The sequence below is a fragment of the Phalacrocorax carbo genome, chromosome 5, assembly GCF_963921805.1.
Source record: "Phalacrocorax carbo chromosome 5, bPhaCar2.1, whole genome shotgun sequence".
Lineage (NCBI taxonomy): Eukaryota > Metazoa > Chordata > Aves > Suliformes > Phalacrocoracidae > Phalacrocorax > Phalacrocorax carbo.
Window position 1 is genome coordinate 29,377,321 of NC_087517.1, and position 17,188 is coordinate 29,394,508.

Here is a 17,188-nt window from a genome sequence, read left to right on the forward strand (position 1 = left end):
GTAGGAAGGCTCTGCAGAGGGACCTGGACAGGCTGGATCGATGGGCCGAGGCCAGTTGTATGAGGTTTAACAAGGCCAAGTGCCGGGTCCTGCACTTTGGTCACAAAAACCCCATGCAACGCTACAGGCTTGGGGAAGAGTGGCTGGAGAGCTGTCCAGCAGAAAAGGACCTGGGGGTGTTGGTCGACAGTCGGCTGCACGTGAGCCAGCAGTGTGGCCAGGTGGCCAAGGCGGCCAACAGCATCCTGGCTTGTGTCAGGAATAGTGTGGCCAGCAGGAGTAGGGAAGCAATCGTGCCCCTGTACTCGGCACTGGTGAGGCCGCACCTCCAGTACTGCGTTCAGTTTTGGGCCCCTCATTACAACGACGACATCAAGTTGCTGGAGCGTGTCCAAGAGAAGGGCAACAAAGGTGGTGAAGGGTCTAGAGAGCCGGTCTTATGAGGAGAGGTTGAGGGAACTGGGGTTGTTTAGCCTGGAGAAGAGGAAGCTGAGGGGAGACGTTATTGCTCTCTACAACTCCTTGAAAAGGAGGCTGTAGTGAGGCGGGTGTTGGTCTCTTCTCCCAGGTCACTAGCGATAGAACGAGAGGGAACGGCTTCAAGCTGCATCAGGGGAAGTTTAGATTGGATATTAGGAAAAATTTCTGTACTGAAGGAGTGGTCAGGCCTTGGAACCGTCTGCCCAGAGAGGTGGTAGGTTTACCATCCCTGGAGGTAGATGTGGCACTTCAGGGCATGGTTTAGGAGCTGTGGTAGCATTGGGTTGACGGTTGGACTTGATGATCCTAGAGGTCTTTTCCAACCTTAATGATTCTATGATTCTGTGATCAGCAGGCAGGTGTTCAGCCGTCTCAAGGAAATCAGGTCTCCATCACACGTAACGGTTACTTGGGAAGACAAATGACATTGCTCCCAACATCCCCCCCCTTCCTTCTTCCACCAGCTTTATAGGCTGAGCATGATGTCTTATTGTATTGAAAATCTCGTGGGTCAGTTGGGGTCAGCTGTCACAGCTGTGCCCTCTTCCAACATATTGTGCACCCCCAGCCACTCGCTGGTGGGTTGGGGTGAGGAGCAGAAAAGGCCTTGCCTCTATGTATGCACTGCTACAGCAGTGACTAAAACACCTCTGTGCTGTCAACACTGTTTCCATCACAAATCCAAAACATAGTCCCATACTAGCTATTGTGAAGAAAATTAACTCTATCCCAGCCCAAACCAGCACAGGCAGTCTTGGAGATAGCGGTGCAGCTGAAACTAGAGATTTGTAAAGCAATACTTTCAGTTTTTCAGTCTTGCTGAACATGATCAAACATCACCTGAGTATTAAGAGTGCATAAATTTTGAGTTTCTTAGCCCAAAAGAAAGAAAACATTGCCTTTTATATCTACTGAAAATTTTTAGAACTGAATAGAATACTTAAATGAAATGTGCCTATCTGCAAACACAAGCAACATCCTTGTGTCTCAGTGGATTAATTATTTTATAGAGTACTTTGTAACTTGCTGGAGTGCTCTGATGTGATTTGTTTTGGTCAAGACCTAACTGTGAAAGGATGTAGTAGTATTTAGATATTGAGTTGACGTGTACTAAAAGTAGTTTGGGACTTGATTTACTTTGTTATTTGGTGCCGTAATTTTGGTTTCTGAGTTCTGAGGAATTGGAAACATGGGAGGTATTTTGTCCCAGCATGTATTTTCTCCGTGTATCTGACCACCAGCTTGAGCGACTTCTGTGGAGAGGTTAGGAAAGGATAAAGCTACATGAAGGCATGTGAGGAGATAGATTAGCTATTTCCTTCCACTTTGTGGCAAACACATACTAAACACACTTCTGGGATTATTTGTTTTTAGGAAGTCATTGATATACATGAGAGTGTTTATTTGAAAACAGGAATAAACAAAAATCGGGAATTTCTGCTGGAAGACCTTTTCGTTACCATGGCATACTTTCCTCCTATTTTTCTCAAAAGCAAAGAAACATACATTGAATTGAAAGAATCATGTTTGTCCAGGAACACATGCAAGAAATAGGAGAATTGATAATTCATGCTGTTTTCTGTCTTTTGGAGAATTACTTGTTTGTTTGTGTCACCGGTCGAGCTCACCTAAGCAACAGCAGTGTGTTCTCTGACCTTTTTTCTTGCAGCTGAAGAGACTGCTGTTTGTCAACAACTGTAGTGCAATTAAGTCCACCTGTAACCGTAAAAAAACAGTTTCTGTCAATAAACGTAACTTTATAGTGTGAAAGTTAACCATGTGATTTCCTTTGCTTATTTTCTTTAAATGATTTTTAAAAAATCATGGTTATGAGAGTTCTAGCTGATTGTCCCCTCATAATCTGATCAGTCGGTAAAACTGTGCTCATTATAATATCCTGAGCTTAACTCATCCATATGGCTTTATTATTGCTGTACTATTTTATTTCTGATGAATATGCTGCCACATCTTTGCTTAAGATATTTTTTCACCCCACTTTCTTTCAACCATGTGATAAACCCTGTTTTCTTCCACTGCATTTTTAGTACTGTCAAACTATTTACTAACCAGTTCTATTATTTCAAGATGTAGTTAATAATTAACATGAAACCAGATCATTTTATGAAAGGTTATTTTCTGATGACTTTTAAAAATCCTAGGAGAGGTTGAAAATACCGCTATGATTCATAAGGATTTGTTGTCAATAACAATATAGTCTCAGGTGATCCGTCTCTAGTTTAAATTGCCTGCTAGGTTTAAGATAAGCCAGTGATAGTAATGTCTTGGCTTACAGGAGTCAACTCAGATTTATTAATAATATCCACTCATACATTCAGGGTAACACTGTGCCTGTAACTTCAGATCCTAAAATAAGATCTTTGTATACAGTTGCACAGAATTAAAATGCTACACAGTTGCTTTAATTTCCATTGAGAATTGGGATCAAGATCAAGGGCTTTATGTAGGGCAGTGTGTTTTCTTCCATTTGGATGCAGGCAACTCTCAATTCCTTGAAGAGATTCAGACAACATTTTAACCCTTATTCACTTGTTTGATGCTGTCTAGGTTAAGATGTTCTCATGGAGCCGTAGAAACCTCTTCAAGACTCATGGCCTGTTTTTCCTGACAAGTTCGTTCTTGCAGTTAGGGTCAAAGTATGCCAGCAGAGAAGTTTAGGAGCATCTCTAGTCTGAGGTTTACCTGTCGAATAGAAGCCTGGAAAGACTGAATTGTGTTGGGGAGGTTTTGTTGAGAATGAAGGTTGTCAGCTTGGTTTGGAGAATGCCCAGAGCCAAGGGGAGAGTAGGATTTCTAAGAGAGGTAATTCCTCCCAATACAGAGACATGTTGTGATACTTCCATAGTAACTTTGTGACCAGATATGATTTTGGAAGAACTTTGCCTGCAACTTTATATATATATGTGTGTGTGTGTGTGCGCGCGCGCATATATATATATATAAAAAAATAAATATAAATAAACATGGAATATTTATTTTATTTATCTAAATAATATATGAATTGTGTATGTATGTTATACACACTTATACATATGTGTGTGTATATAAATAAATATAAAAATTATTTTGAGTTATTTAACATCTCTTAAAGCAGGGAGAAAATCAGTTAAGACATCTACAGGATGATGCTCAGACTGTTATCAATAAGCCACTTAGACAGAAGCAAGCTGATAAGTCTTTCATTAACTCAATGCTTGAATCTTCTGAAAAGTAAATAGATCTGCAGCCCACAAAGTTAAGGAGGAATACTTAACTCCCAGCAGGAATGAAAGTGCCTTTAATCTGAACAGGCAATGTAACTTTTAGTACCTTGTGTTCAAGGGCTGCCTTCCAAGCTGAGGAAGCTCTACACTAATCACAGACTGTGGTTCCCTGGCACGTTGTGGAAGTGTCTTGGGAAAATGCTGGATGAGTGGGTCTCTGAGAGCATTCAAGTCCTTGCCATGCTATAGATTGGATCTCTCGTGGGACCCTGATCTTTGATTTATGTGAAGATTCCTGATTTAATGGAGTATGGTGAGCATGTTTTCTACCTCAGCTTTTTAGCAAAGCATTTCCTCTGTAACCTTTTGCATTCTTGTTTAGTCTTTATCCTTTCAGAGTGCAGCAGAAGCTATATTTCAATGCCTCTTGACTGCACCATATTTTCAAGAAATTAATTCTTCTCATCTCTTGATATCCTTATGCATTACTGGCTAGTCTATATACAGCTATTAGACAGAAGAAGGGGTCTTTGGCTATTGCATTAATGCCTAAAAGGGATCATATATTGACACGACATGTCTGGGAGTTTGGTATTCGTGTTCTTTAATTGCTGATGAAAGTTCAATGTTCAGCCTTTGACAAGAGAAAGATGTGCACCTTGGACATCTGGAGAAAAAGCTTCTAAGTTACTCTATATGCTTCTGTTTATTTCATAGAGAGTGGGCTCTATTGGTGTTTAATTAGAAAAGCAGGCTTTATTTTTTTTCATGTTCTGCCTGACATGGGTTGGTTGATAATGTTTCAGTGACATCTTATTTTTGACTGTTTATACTGGTAGCCACTGTATTGTGCAGATGCGGCTGTGCATACTGGGCTATAGGAGATTAACTATAGGAAATGATGGTGCTGCTCTACAAATATTTAGTCAAAGCTAAAATATACATCTGACTGCACCACCTGTCTTGTCCTCTCTCCTCTCTACGTGTTCTTCAGGCTCCAGCATTACTTCCACACCAGGTCACATTCTGATTGTTGTCTCTCTAATTCTGCAGTGAGACCATTCTAAATATTCATAATGTTATGTATATATCATGCTAGGTGGCTGTGTATTATTAGAAATCCTGGGCTTTAAGTACACTGACATCCATTGTTCAGTAAATACAATTACATTGCCCTATCTTTCATCTCTTCTCTAATGAATCCATGCTAATTGATTAATCAGTGCTGTTGCTTCACTCTGATAATCCCATATGAGGAATAGCAGTAACATAACTAGCAATTACTAACATATGTTATACACTGAGGAAAACATAATGTAATACACTGTAAGTGGCAAACCCAGATCAGGAGGGGAGCAGTGCCTTGGCCTGGCCTCATGTTCCAGAGCACAGCTCTGTCTGCTGGGAGGAGAGGTGGGCCTGATTCTAGGTGATCTTTGGATGTGAGTGCAATCCACTGATCAGTGGTACAGGGAGTATCTCAGACTATCACCGATTAGTGGTGTGTTACAAAAGGGCATTTCTGAGAAGATGTGGGCAACAGGATCAGCTATATATTTTTCAAAGTTTCATCTGATGTTGGTTACTGAAGTGACTGTCTTGGCTCAAATATGGCTATGACAGTGACTTCTGAAGCGAGATAAAGAGCATTCTTATACCTTTACAGCATCTTACTGATGTTACTGTTTAATTTCCAAAGCAATGAGTTGAGATTTGTGATGTAAGACGGAGCTTAATGTTGGCTCTTGCAGGCTGTGAGCAGTGTTTAGCAGACCCATAAATGTTAACAATTTGGTTTTCCTTGCTGTTACCGAATCAACAGAACTATGGATTCCTCTTGACCAACCTAGCTTGTTTAAGGCATCACATTATATGCTCCATTCATAAAGAGAGTTAGGGGCAAAATATCAAACACAGTGAAGTCCCTTTCTTAACCTTGAAAATGGGTGTGGTTTTTAAATTTTTGGAAACTGTTGCTGTTCACTCCCGCTGTCATTGGTGGTGGTGGTGAAGATACACCTAAGTTTCACTTGGATGAAAAAGACAACTAAATTCAAGAAATGATTTTTTGCAAGGAATAAAGATGTGAGGCTACAGTATCACTTGTATGTTCAGCTTTTAGATAATGTATGTTCTTTAGAAGCCTTTCAGATAATATTGAGGGTGTAGTGTAGCAAAAGCAGAAAGTTTTGATTCTGTAGTGCAATTTACACTTGTAAAGTTTTTCTTTTTTCTTTTCTGTATTGCGCAGTAGTGGTCGGTGTTGACTTTTTTAAGTGTTCAGAATTACTAGTTTTATGTGTTGTGAATAAAATCTGAATTCTATTTTTTGGGGGAAATGATGATGTGTCATCACAGATAAAACTGTCTAGGTAAGGTTTAGATGCTCACCAAGTAATACTTCCATGAAGAAATTATCCTGATGTAATGTATAGCAGTTTCAGAGATTTTCTCATTTACTTTTAAAAGAGAATACAACCAGCTCCTCTTTGCACAAATAAGAAAGGAGTCAAAATACAGATTTGTAGTTTGCAAACCTCTTGTAAAAGGTTCAGTCAATTAAAGATCTTGGGAGGCTTAAAAAAGTGAGTCAAGCTGGGGAAGATAATGTTGATGTTCTCTTGGTCTGAGAAAATTTGGTGATTTTCTTGTAGAAATATGAATTTCATTGCTATCTTTGCATTATTAATTGCCCAATGACAGTTTCCAACTAAGAGGAGAGATTAATGTGCATTTGTATGGCTAATGATAGTGCATTTTTAAAGTAATGCTTGTTGCCCTTGGAATGCTTACAAATAATTTATATTGTAACTCAAATGTCCGAAGGTAATACACTTTATTTGAACACAGATTTTTGTCTCCTAGTGGGTGATACAGAAGAAATCACAGGTCAGCTTGGAAACACCTGCTTTCTCACTGCCTTGCATTGCTGATAGCACTGGTAAATGTTCTCTGTAATTAAAGGACCACCCGTGGATTTCTGGGCAGTAAATTTAGCAATAGTGCTTAAAATATAATTAAAACACTAAAGGGTAAATCAAATATGAATATTAATATCCTAGAGAATCTCAGGATTTATCTACGTGACTTCTAACACCTAGGCACAAGAGTCTCCATGCTTCAGGTCAGCTAGAATCTTTTAAAATACTCTTAGCATGGATTAGTTCCAATTAATAATCTTGCTGATATACAGATAATACTGGCTCAGGCACACTGACCTCCTAAAACTGCTTTGTAGTGTCTAGTTGGCTTGCGGTGCAGGCAGAAAGCTCATATATGTCTTCAAAAAACCACGTAGACACACTCAGAAACAGTAGAGGGTATTTAAGTCAGCAGTGTTCTCTACCTAATTTTGCTGCTACTTTCTTCTATTACTAGAGTTTTCATCAGGAAAAGAGCTATACATTGACTCTACCTCTTTCTGCAGGTATTTTAAAACTAATTTTTACCTGATACTGGACAGACCCTGATGTTTTTCTGATTGTAGAAACTAGAGGTTCATTTTCTAAGATTCTGTACACCCTATAGAATCCTAATATGTCTTCCCTCATGAAGACCCCTTTAGAAGCATTCAGTAGCGTATAGAATCACTAAGGTTGGAAAAGACCTCTAGGATCATCAAGTCCAACCATCAGCCCAGCACTACCATGTCTCCTAAACCACGCCTTGAAGTGCCATGTCTTTTAAACACCTCCAGGGATGGCGACTCTACCACCACTCTGGGCAGCCTGGTCCGATGCCTGATATGTATGTTTGAATGGCTACCTGATCAAAGCAGGCAATTAAAATCAGCATGATAGAGATAAATGGGGGAGAGGGCTAATAAACATATCCTTTGATTTAAAGGTGCCAGTGGTCATATGGCTGACCAGTTACTCCATCCTTCCAGTAATTATTCCAGTATTGACGGCTCCTAAAAGTGTGAGCACTTACTATATTACTTACGTTTCCAGTAGTTTTTTGGTTGGGGTTGATGTGTTGCTCCTCCTGTTGTTCTCCCCCTCCCCCCTGCCATTTCCTTTTACTTCAAGAATTGGTTCTTGGCCAGTGAAGGTAGTAAATCCAATTATTTATCAATATGCTATCAATGCTTTTAAAAGCAGCTTTCTACTGCCTTGGAAAAGACATTGCTCACACCTCATCCTGGAAATTCTTAAAATGTTGGGCTTAAGTCCAGAGTTTTATGTGCAGGAAACTATTTCTGGAGACTTTTTAACTGAGGCAGTTTTTCCATTTTTGTTTTCCTCTGAGCCCTTCACAAAGAGAGGTACTTAAGCACTCAAGCTGCACCTCTTCCTTCCTTTCACCCATGCAAAACAGCTGCCAAGAAAGGTGTGAACTCCAGTACAGTTACAACTAGTGGAAATTTTTCTTCCCCCCCCCCCCGGTGTTAGAGAAGTTTTTCACTCTCAGAGAGTTTCATGACCAAACTTATATGTAAAAATTTTGATCTCCAGGCCTAAAACAATCCTTGCTGCTCTTAAAAATTAAGAACTTACTGTTTGTGTAGGACTTTAAGAAACAGCATTGCTGTTTCCATGCAGAGAGCACTCCTCAGCTAGATTTTTTGGAATGTTTAACACTGGAAACAAATTGGGAGTAGGTAGACCAGGAAGGGTTAGGGAGAACATTTTGAAGGTTGGTATTGGCAAGGTGTGTTTTACATGTAGAGGTTGAACATTTCCAGAAGAGCTCAGTGGGAGTTAAGAGGTGAGAAACTGGCTGGTGTAGCTTGTGTCCCTGAAGAACTGAGGCTCGTCTGGTTTTGATTCCTGCTGACTCCTGTGCTCCGTGGGATCTGTGTTTGATATTAACAATATCTTGCCCATGTAGAAAGCAGGGGTTCCAAGGTGCCTGCTGACTTTGGTCCAATAGTAATTAGGAGGGTAGAAGACATTGCGTCACATGCTTGACGCCATGAGGTACTTCTCCCCCTGACTTCTTGGTGTGAGTGTGCCCTGTTTACTATTGAGAATTTGCCCTCATTCTTTTGACAGAAGCTGTTGACAACTGAGCTAAGGCATAAGCAAAAATTTTGAAAATACATGTGTGCGTAAGATGTTTCTGTTCCTGTCCCGCTTTTCATTATGATACTGAGTACTTCACTTGAATTGCGCATGTGATGCAGTGGCTCCTAATCTGCGTCAGTACAAAGTCACCCAGAGTAGTTGGACCTGCCAGGGAAGGGGGTTTCAGCCAGCTTGATTTTTGCATTGAGCACCACTGTGGAGCTGTTATCAAACAATTTGGGGGGATAATTTCTTACTCCAGACAGATTCCCAGGAGAGTCTCTATTTATGCCCTTGGTTTAAAGGGGCAAAACCACAGCTCCGTAGAATATTCAAGGAATCCATCAGTACTTGAGAGGGGAAAATATTGCTGTTGTGGTTCCTGAAACTGTCATGTAGTTGCTAAAAGCTGTACTACATTATAGATTTTCTTTGTGCTGTGCTAATTGAACATGAATCCACTTGCATATTCTTAAAAATGTCTGAAGATGTACAGCTACTCTTACACTGAAGAACATCTTTTACCGGTCCAGTAGAATACATTTCAATTGACAACCCTGAAAGAAGCTGTATGATTCTTATTTTCATATTTGTTGCCTGCCTAAAAGTCATCTTTAGCAAGTGATTAATTGCATTTGTAGATACTGCACAATCGCATCAATTACCCATTCCAAATGAATCTCATTCTGAATAGTTGAGAGGATGATGTAGTTTAATCAGTAAGTCAAATGGAAGTATTGTAAGCTGTTTAAAAAATACTTATCACATTTTATGGAGGCAGTGTGATTTAAATCAAGCAGACCGCTGGAAAAGAAAGAAATATGCAGTAACAAACACTAATATTTTTTCCCTCAGTTTAGCAGCATTTTATTAGCTTGCTTTGCATTGGTTTCCATCCTTGATATATTGATGATAGTAACACTGTGTGGATGTTAGATGGTTAGGAATGTTTTAATTCAGGTAAATTATTTGTGGTTATAAATATACTTGTTTAAGTATGATAGCTTGCATGTCTGTTGATCAACGTCTTCTCTTTTGGACAAGCTCTGTAATACTTAAGAATATACTGAGCAACTTAATTTTCTATTATTGGTTGTTTTTAAAAGAAAAAAAGGAAAGATATATGTTAAAATTACAAAAATAATCTGGTGACTTTTTTGAGGCGCTGTTATGCATGCTTTTGCAATACTAAACCATTCTTAAATATATTTCAGGAAGTGGTTTTGGGTGTTACGTGAAGCCGTATGGGCAGGAAGATATTCTGGTGTTAGCTTGGTAATGAAAGCCTAGCTAAGCAGGTGAAATGCAGGTATTGACACCAACTTTGCTTTCGTATCTAATGTTTGAATGACTGAGCTTTGTGTAACTCATTGAAGTTGGTATTTTACAATGTGTATTGTTTAACCTATTCAAAGACTCTGCTTTTAATGCTTTTCCCCTGTTAGAAAAGTTTTACTTCTGCAAAGGTGTTTTAAGAACAAGTTTCTGCTGATAACTTGTTAGGTATTTCAGTTGTCGGAGTGTTCCCTGGCCTTGAGATAGCCTGACTCTGTACTTTCTAAGTAATAAAGATAAAATAACTGTTTTCTTAATGTAGGGTTTTAGGGCCACAGCTTCAATTAGGCCTGTTGTGGATTTAAGGCCAAATGGGGGAATCTAGATACTGATTTTAAGTCTAAAACTTTTTTAAAACTTGTGGTTCACTGCATTCTTGTTTTTACAGCCTGAGGGTGGCAGGAGTATCGTAATGAAGGGCACTGGTTATTGTGGTTGAACAAAGTTTCTTAGCCGTTTCAGAAATGCACATACGCACACAACCTATGTTTTGTCCCAAGAGACCAAAGTGAGCCATGGAGAAGCCTTTCTGAGGCACAGCCGTGTACAGTTGGCCACAACTTGAAAACAACACTGTATCTCACTGCTGGACATTACACCAAGATTTGTATAACTTTGGTTCAAATAGGTCTATCATATTTTAAGCTGTGCTTGGTTATATTGTGACTGAACGTAAAAGAAAAATGTGTGTTCCTTGCACTATATGGTCTTGTGGATCATTTTCTGTATGCAGTGTCAGCTATTGCATTTGTTGGTGTAACTAAAGGTAAACACCTTTACTTTGTAACATGGACTAACTGGTTTGGGAATATTTATGAAAGTGCTGATTTTTAAAGCTAAAAATAGTGCTATGGCTTTGAAAGCTGATTCTGGCTGTCAGAAATGCTCACATGATCCTGGAAATGTTGCTAGAAGTGTTGAATTTTTAAATATGGTATTTAAAATTGTCTGTTACGGGAGCAGAAGATGAGACATTTCCTGCATTTGTAAACTAAGCATCCCTTTCACCCCCAGGTTTCCTTCTGTCTGACTGTTTGTTATGTTGGTAGGGTCTGAACTCCTACTGAACCTTCTTGGAAGAAAGTTTACTGCTGGCCAAGTAGGGAGAGCGAGCTCTGCAGCCTGCCACCCTGCTCCTGACCTTCTGCTTTAGGGTTTGGATGCCTTTCCTTTGTTTTAAAAAGCTGATGCCCCCAGTGAATACAGTACTGTAAATTGGAACGTCAGACGTACAATTTCACTTTTAATTTCATCATTAAAAGAAAGTTTTAGATAAAGATACTTTCCCTTGGGTATACCAGACTGCTTCAGTTCTAATTTGAGTGGATACCACGTGTATTTCTTATTAATAGATCTTATTTATTTAATTCAAGTTTATTGTTAGTGTTTGATGACCATTTCATACTCCAAGTATACCCTGAACCCAGGATTTTCTCCAGTTGTTTATGTAGACTTCCTATTCTCTAAATTTATCTAGTTCTGAGATTCATCTCATGTTGGTTATTTTTTAATAAGAATTTTTTTTTCCAAGTAGGAGAGGATGGTTTTTGTTACATGGCTCTCCTAAAAGTGATATATTTGCAACTTAAGACTACCTGCAAACTTCATTCTTAAGAATAGTATTCTGAGGATCTCAGGGATATTTGAGGTGATTTAGGGCCCTTTAATGGCCACTGGCGGCCTGTGAATATTTCTACAGCTGTCTTACTGGGCTAGGTGGTATAACCCACTCTTGGATGAATGCACAAAATTTTGGTGCAGAACCACCTCAAGAAAAGATTTCCTTTTAGCCAAAATGTAATGTAAAACTGCACTATAATCAAGGTTTAGTTAGAAAACAGATGCGGTGCAGTTTTTTTAGGATGTGAAAGCCCAGGTTTTCTGGGTTGCAGTGATAGTGAGAAAACAGAGCGATGGGGCTGTCAGGGCAGCTGTCCGCTCTGTTAGCTGCTCAGGGCTGCAGCCTTTGTTTGAAATAAAAACAGCGGGTTTGGCCGTTTTCAGTCATTCCTCCCTCTTTTTGCAGCCAGAAGGCAATACTTTCACATCTCTGTCCAAAAGTGCCACTGTTGCTTTTCCCCCCAGATAATTTGTGTTTTTTATGAAATGAGCATTTTCGAAAATCAAAAAACATAGAATTTCTCATACTCCCTAACCTCAATAAGACCCACGACTGATTCCAGCATAGTTGTTGTGGGGACTAATATATGGCCGTGATGACCGTTGAATTGAGAACACTGTGCATGTTCACAGAGTAAAAAATATTACTGGTATGTACTCTGTCACTCTTTCTACTGTTACGCATAGATGTTTACCTAACTTGAGAGCTGTCACATAATGAAAATGAGACTTTCAAGCATTTGGGTTACAGTTGTTTGCAGAGGGCTATTTTTTAATAGGATCCCTCTCTTCGGCTTCAGTCCTAATTTGAAGAACATGCTTTTTGCAACACTAAGGAAGAAAAAAAACTAATTCAAATTACCCTATGTAAATAAATTAAAAAACTTCCACTGTTCTTAGTTGCATATACTTTCTTGGCTTTTGTTTTACCACACCATTTTGCATTTTATTCCTATTTCATAAGTGAAAACTGGAATTCTGTCACTGTAAATCCATTCCACTGTCAGCTGAACTTCAGTCAAGTTTTGGGAGTCGGTGGTGTTAATTTCTGCTACTATTGAAAAACCGACAATCAGTCTTTAAAATATGAACAAAAGATTGAAAATTTTTGTGTGTGTTGGATCATTGTCTTCTAATAGTGTCTTGTGCGTCGTTGGTTTGCTATCGTTCTGCTAGTTGGGCAGGAGATGATCTGCTTAAATTTACTGTGCTTCTAATGAAATGCTGAAGTATGAAGGGAATCTGTCCATTTGTAGGGATTGTTATGCGACTGGAGCTCTAATGACATTCTCAGAGAGCTCAATTAGAATTTCAGTGTTATGGTTCATGTTTCCTTGATCAGTTAAGACTTTAAATATATCTGGCTTTGTGTTTACTGACTTGAGCATGTGATAATCTGTGATATGGGTGAGCACTGTATGCCTTCAAATCAAAACAGGCAGATGTGTGTGGGATGGGGGATGCGGCACTGAACTTCCGCCTGTGGCATTTCTGAAGTCCCTCAGCATGCTTCTGTCTAGCTCAGGAGAAGGTTAATTTTCTTTAGGAGTTTTTACCCTTAAACTTGAAAAAAAGAAGAAAAAAAAAAAAAAAGAAAGAAAAAAAAGAAGGTTTGCTGTAATTGCAGTTATGGACTCCAGACTTCATCCTCTCATTCCTCACAGAAGTTTTATCTTGTGGAATGATGAAAATGTGAAATGTGGGACTGTTGGGAACCTCGCAAGTCTGTACTGTTATTTTCTGACACAGGAATGAACATACCTTGAAGCATTTGTGACATGTTTTTAAATCTGTTCTTGAAGACCTCCACTGAAGGTCTGATACCCCTAATACCTGTAACGACCCTGTTATCCAGCTTCAAGACATTTTTTGCTGGTACAGTCTTTAGTAGAAGAGAAAGCTGCTGGTAGCCATCTTTTTGTAAGAGCCTCTTACTTACCTTGGAGTGTAACTGTGCCCTTACCAATGTTGTGCTGTCACTAAACAAATCTAATTCCCAGTTTGAGATTAGACTTTTTGATGAAAAAATGATTCCTTGTGGTTTAAAACCTGTGAATCAGTGAACAGAAACATGAGATTGTGTTCTTAACATCAGTATTTGCCATTACTTTGAAATCTGCTTCCCAAGGAGGTGGAGATGGAGGACAAGTATGGACGTAACCTCATACAGCAAGAACAGCAGTAACCAAAAGCCCAGAAATAGAGAAATAAATAATGTAGCTTATGCAGACTGGTGTAGATGGCAAGGGTGACTTTAAATAGCAAAACAGTTCTGAAGCATGAGTAGCAAGTTCTATGTCATGTACTGAGCAGCACTGTGCCACAGCCAGTGTCTGGAAGAAAAGAGACTCTAGTTAATTCACAATCCCAAATCTGCTCATGACTTGGCTATTTTCAGCCTTCCAAAAAGAAGAGCCTTTGTAGGCTTTAATGGTTTTAATGGTTAGCTAAAGGAGTTTAGCTTTGTTGGGAACATTATTGTTGTTAAGAGGTTTGTCTGCTTCTGGCATCTGTTGCTACCAAGGCGCTATCTTTTTTCAAGATTAAGTCAACATATGAAGGCTGTGTGTCAGATTTCTGTTGCTAATGCACCGCTTGAGGTTAAGTTCCTGATTTATGAGGTTAGTATGGAATATGCTTCATATAGCAATAATTTCTCCTTTACATGTGGTTCCACTGTGAAAAGTGATTGGAAGAGATGGCACATACTCAATACACATTTTTAAAAATAGTTCTTCCATTAGTGACAGAAGCTTGCTTTCAGTGAGCTATATTGGTCTTGCAGTCGAAGCCAAGTCTGTTGGCTTGTGCTCTGATTAACACACAAAGAGAATTGCTACCAATATTATAGGTTCAAAAGTGGTGTGTGAACCAAAATGGGATCCAGATTGATCTATATTCCAAAGATTTGCTTGTAAGGCCAGTCATGATTCTTTTTAAAAATATAAAACAACCCACTTTTGCCCCCAGCTCTCTTGATACTTATAAACTGAAAATAAGTTCTACAAGTGTTTGAGGGACTGAAAACACTAAACCTTTAAGGCCACCTTTCTTAGTAAAGTCATCTTTTGAGAGAACTTGGAAGTTTTAATACACCGTGTAGAGCTTTTATTGAAAATTACCTATCTAGTCGGCTTTGTTCTTTGGAATTAATTTATAACATTGCTACCTTTTGCCTTGGGACAACTTGGTATGGCAAGTATATAAACTGGAAAACTGTATCATTGCAACAACAAAAAAATAATTAACTTTAGGCTTTATCTACTTAAGATCAAGCTCTGAATTGAATTCTCTTAGTGTGCTGACAGCTGAAGATTTATGTCTTCCAGCTATATTCCTGTTGCAGAGTTGGCAGAAGTGACCTCTCCAAAGGTCTTTGTTATGGATTTTGCACTGTTTACATTGTTGCCATAAGGGTTGCAATGAAGTACAGTACATTAAAGCTAATATATCACCTGCTGACAGTGGTCTTATCTCATTGGTACCTCTTTCCCTCTCCCAGTATGGAAAGAATGCAAACATTAAGTGTCTAACAATCACAAGGAGAAAGTTAAGTAATAGTTTTCAAGAGCTTTAGCATTCAAGTCAGGTCCCTGTGTGCACTGTATTTTTGTGTCTGGCCAAATGGTTACATAATTTCTTGTTCTGTGAAGTTACTGTGAAAATAAGTCTTTACCAGGTAAATGGTACTAAGGGATAGAAAGAACAGAAAGAAAAAAAAAAGCCATTGGGTTTATCCGAGGTTTGTGGAATCCGTTGTGTGAAAGGAGGTAGCTCAGGATGGGAAAGAGTGACATCCAGGTTAGATAGGCAGACAAGGAAACAGTGCCACAAGCTTCTCCAGTGGAAGCACAGTGGGACTCTGGTGTGAGGAGCAGGACTTGAGATACCCTCCTGTTTCTCAGAACGCTGTGTCTTGTACGCTGCATACAGAAAGGGTCTTTCAGTCCTCACTGTCAATGAGATGATGTTACTTATGATTTGCTTTCTCTTCCAAATATTCACTGAAAAATATAAATACAGCCGTTGTTCTATATGCATAAATATGTATGTAGTTTCAAAATGTGTTTTGAAATATCTCAACAGGGTGCTTCCCAGGTATCCTTTCAGGATGGGGAGATGAACCTCACTGGACCCACAGAACTTCTGTTGGCTCAGAGGGCCCGGCTCCCTGTCAGGTAGGAACATCTGTTCAGTGCTGACTCAAGTGTGGTTTATCAACATGCAAGGCAAGATTGACTTCTCATTCCAGCTACACCTGTGAATCTGCATTGTGGTCATCATCATGATCTCTTCCTTCTTGTCCCTTTCCCATCCTAAAAATGCACTTGATTCACATACTGAAGCACATATTTGTGCATGACAGTCTTTTACCTTCATTGATGAGTATGAATGATTTTATTGTGATGTTTGTAGTATAAGGCTAAGGTGAAAATATGCTACTATTGTATATTCAGTGTTTTTGCTTTCTATTCAGTCCTACAAGTATTTAATGCCTTAAGATAAAGGATGTTCTTAGGTGGTATAATATATCTCAAAAAATAACCGGCCAGATGAACCACATAATTTTAAAGTTGTCTTTTTTCAGTTAAAACGTCACCTCTGTTTTTGAGTGGTAAGGTTATTACTTCACTACATCCTGTAGTAGATTTTATATCTATGTTTATACACTGTGAGAACTATAGCCAATATTAGCAATATTTCCCCGTGCATTGCCTCACTAGAGTAATCTGATGGAATGCATCCTTTTCCTCTCTTCATTTATAACAAACCGAGGTGGCCAGTGCTGTTATAACTGAAGGTGGTAGTGGTCACATTGATAGTTTGGGACATAACTTTTACCTTGACTAGTCTAAATTTTGAGTGAAACTTAGGTAAATATATAATCTGCATTTGAAGACAATACAGTAGAATTTGAGAGCTGCATACCTGAAAGCAAGAGGGAAGCAGATGTTCTCAAGAGGTTTAATAATGACCTTTTGGGTTCATTGTTCCTGAAGTCACAGGGACAATTCTAAATAGCTGAAAAGAAATGAAAAAAACAATTTTGCAGGTTACGTTTATTCCACCAAAATTAACAAGTCAGGCTGCAATGCAGTGTTACAAAGTAGGTCAGTCAGATCCTCAGTGATGGTAGTAGAGGATTTAACCTAGCAAATTTAGAGCAAAATGTTTCCATGCTGCTATTCTCCTGTCCCACCATAAACTTAAATTTCAGTTTTGACTGGTGATTCAGGTTGTGCCTGTCACCTTTTTGAGTAGACAAAGGAATTAAGTCCTTTGTCCACTATGATGTTTTTTGCAGAACTGTAGTGGTATCATAGCACATTATATAATGAAATTAAGTGTTAGATGGCAAACTTCTGCGTGACAGCTAAATGTCAAAAATCAATTTGTTTCAATTTTGATGATAGCAAATAATCATTTGCTATAATTTTGTAGCTTACAGTTTTTTGTCAAAACAGTATAAAATAAAAACAATGAAATAAACAGTATCTGCATGCCATAATCTTAGAGCATTTA

The 17,188-nt window shown here is 38.9% G+C and overlaps 1 protein-coding gene across 4 annotated transcripts in view; it reads left to right on the top strand.

The window, feature by feature from the left end:
• PARD3B (par-3 family cell polarity regulator beta) overlaps positions 1-17,188 on the top strand; it is a 436,340-nt gene that overhangs the window by 173,275 nt on the left and 245,877 nt on the right. For all 4 annotated transcript variants that reach the window (XM_064451807.1, XM_064451805.1, XM_064451804.1 and 1 more), the window contains exon 5: positions 15,752-15,843. In XM_064451807.1, coding sequence (XP_064307877.1) covers positions 15,752-15,843 — 92 coding nt within the window. The remainder of the gene's footprint in view (positions 1-15,751; positions 15,844-17,188) is intronic.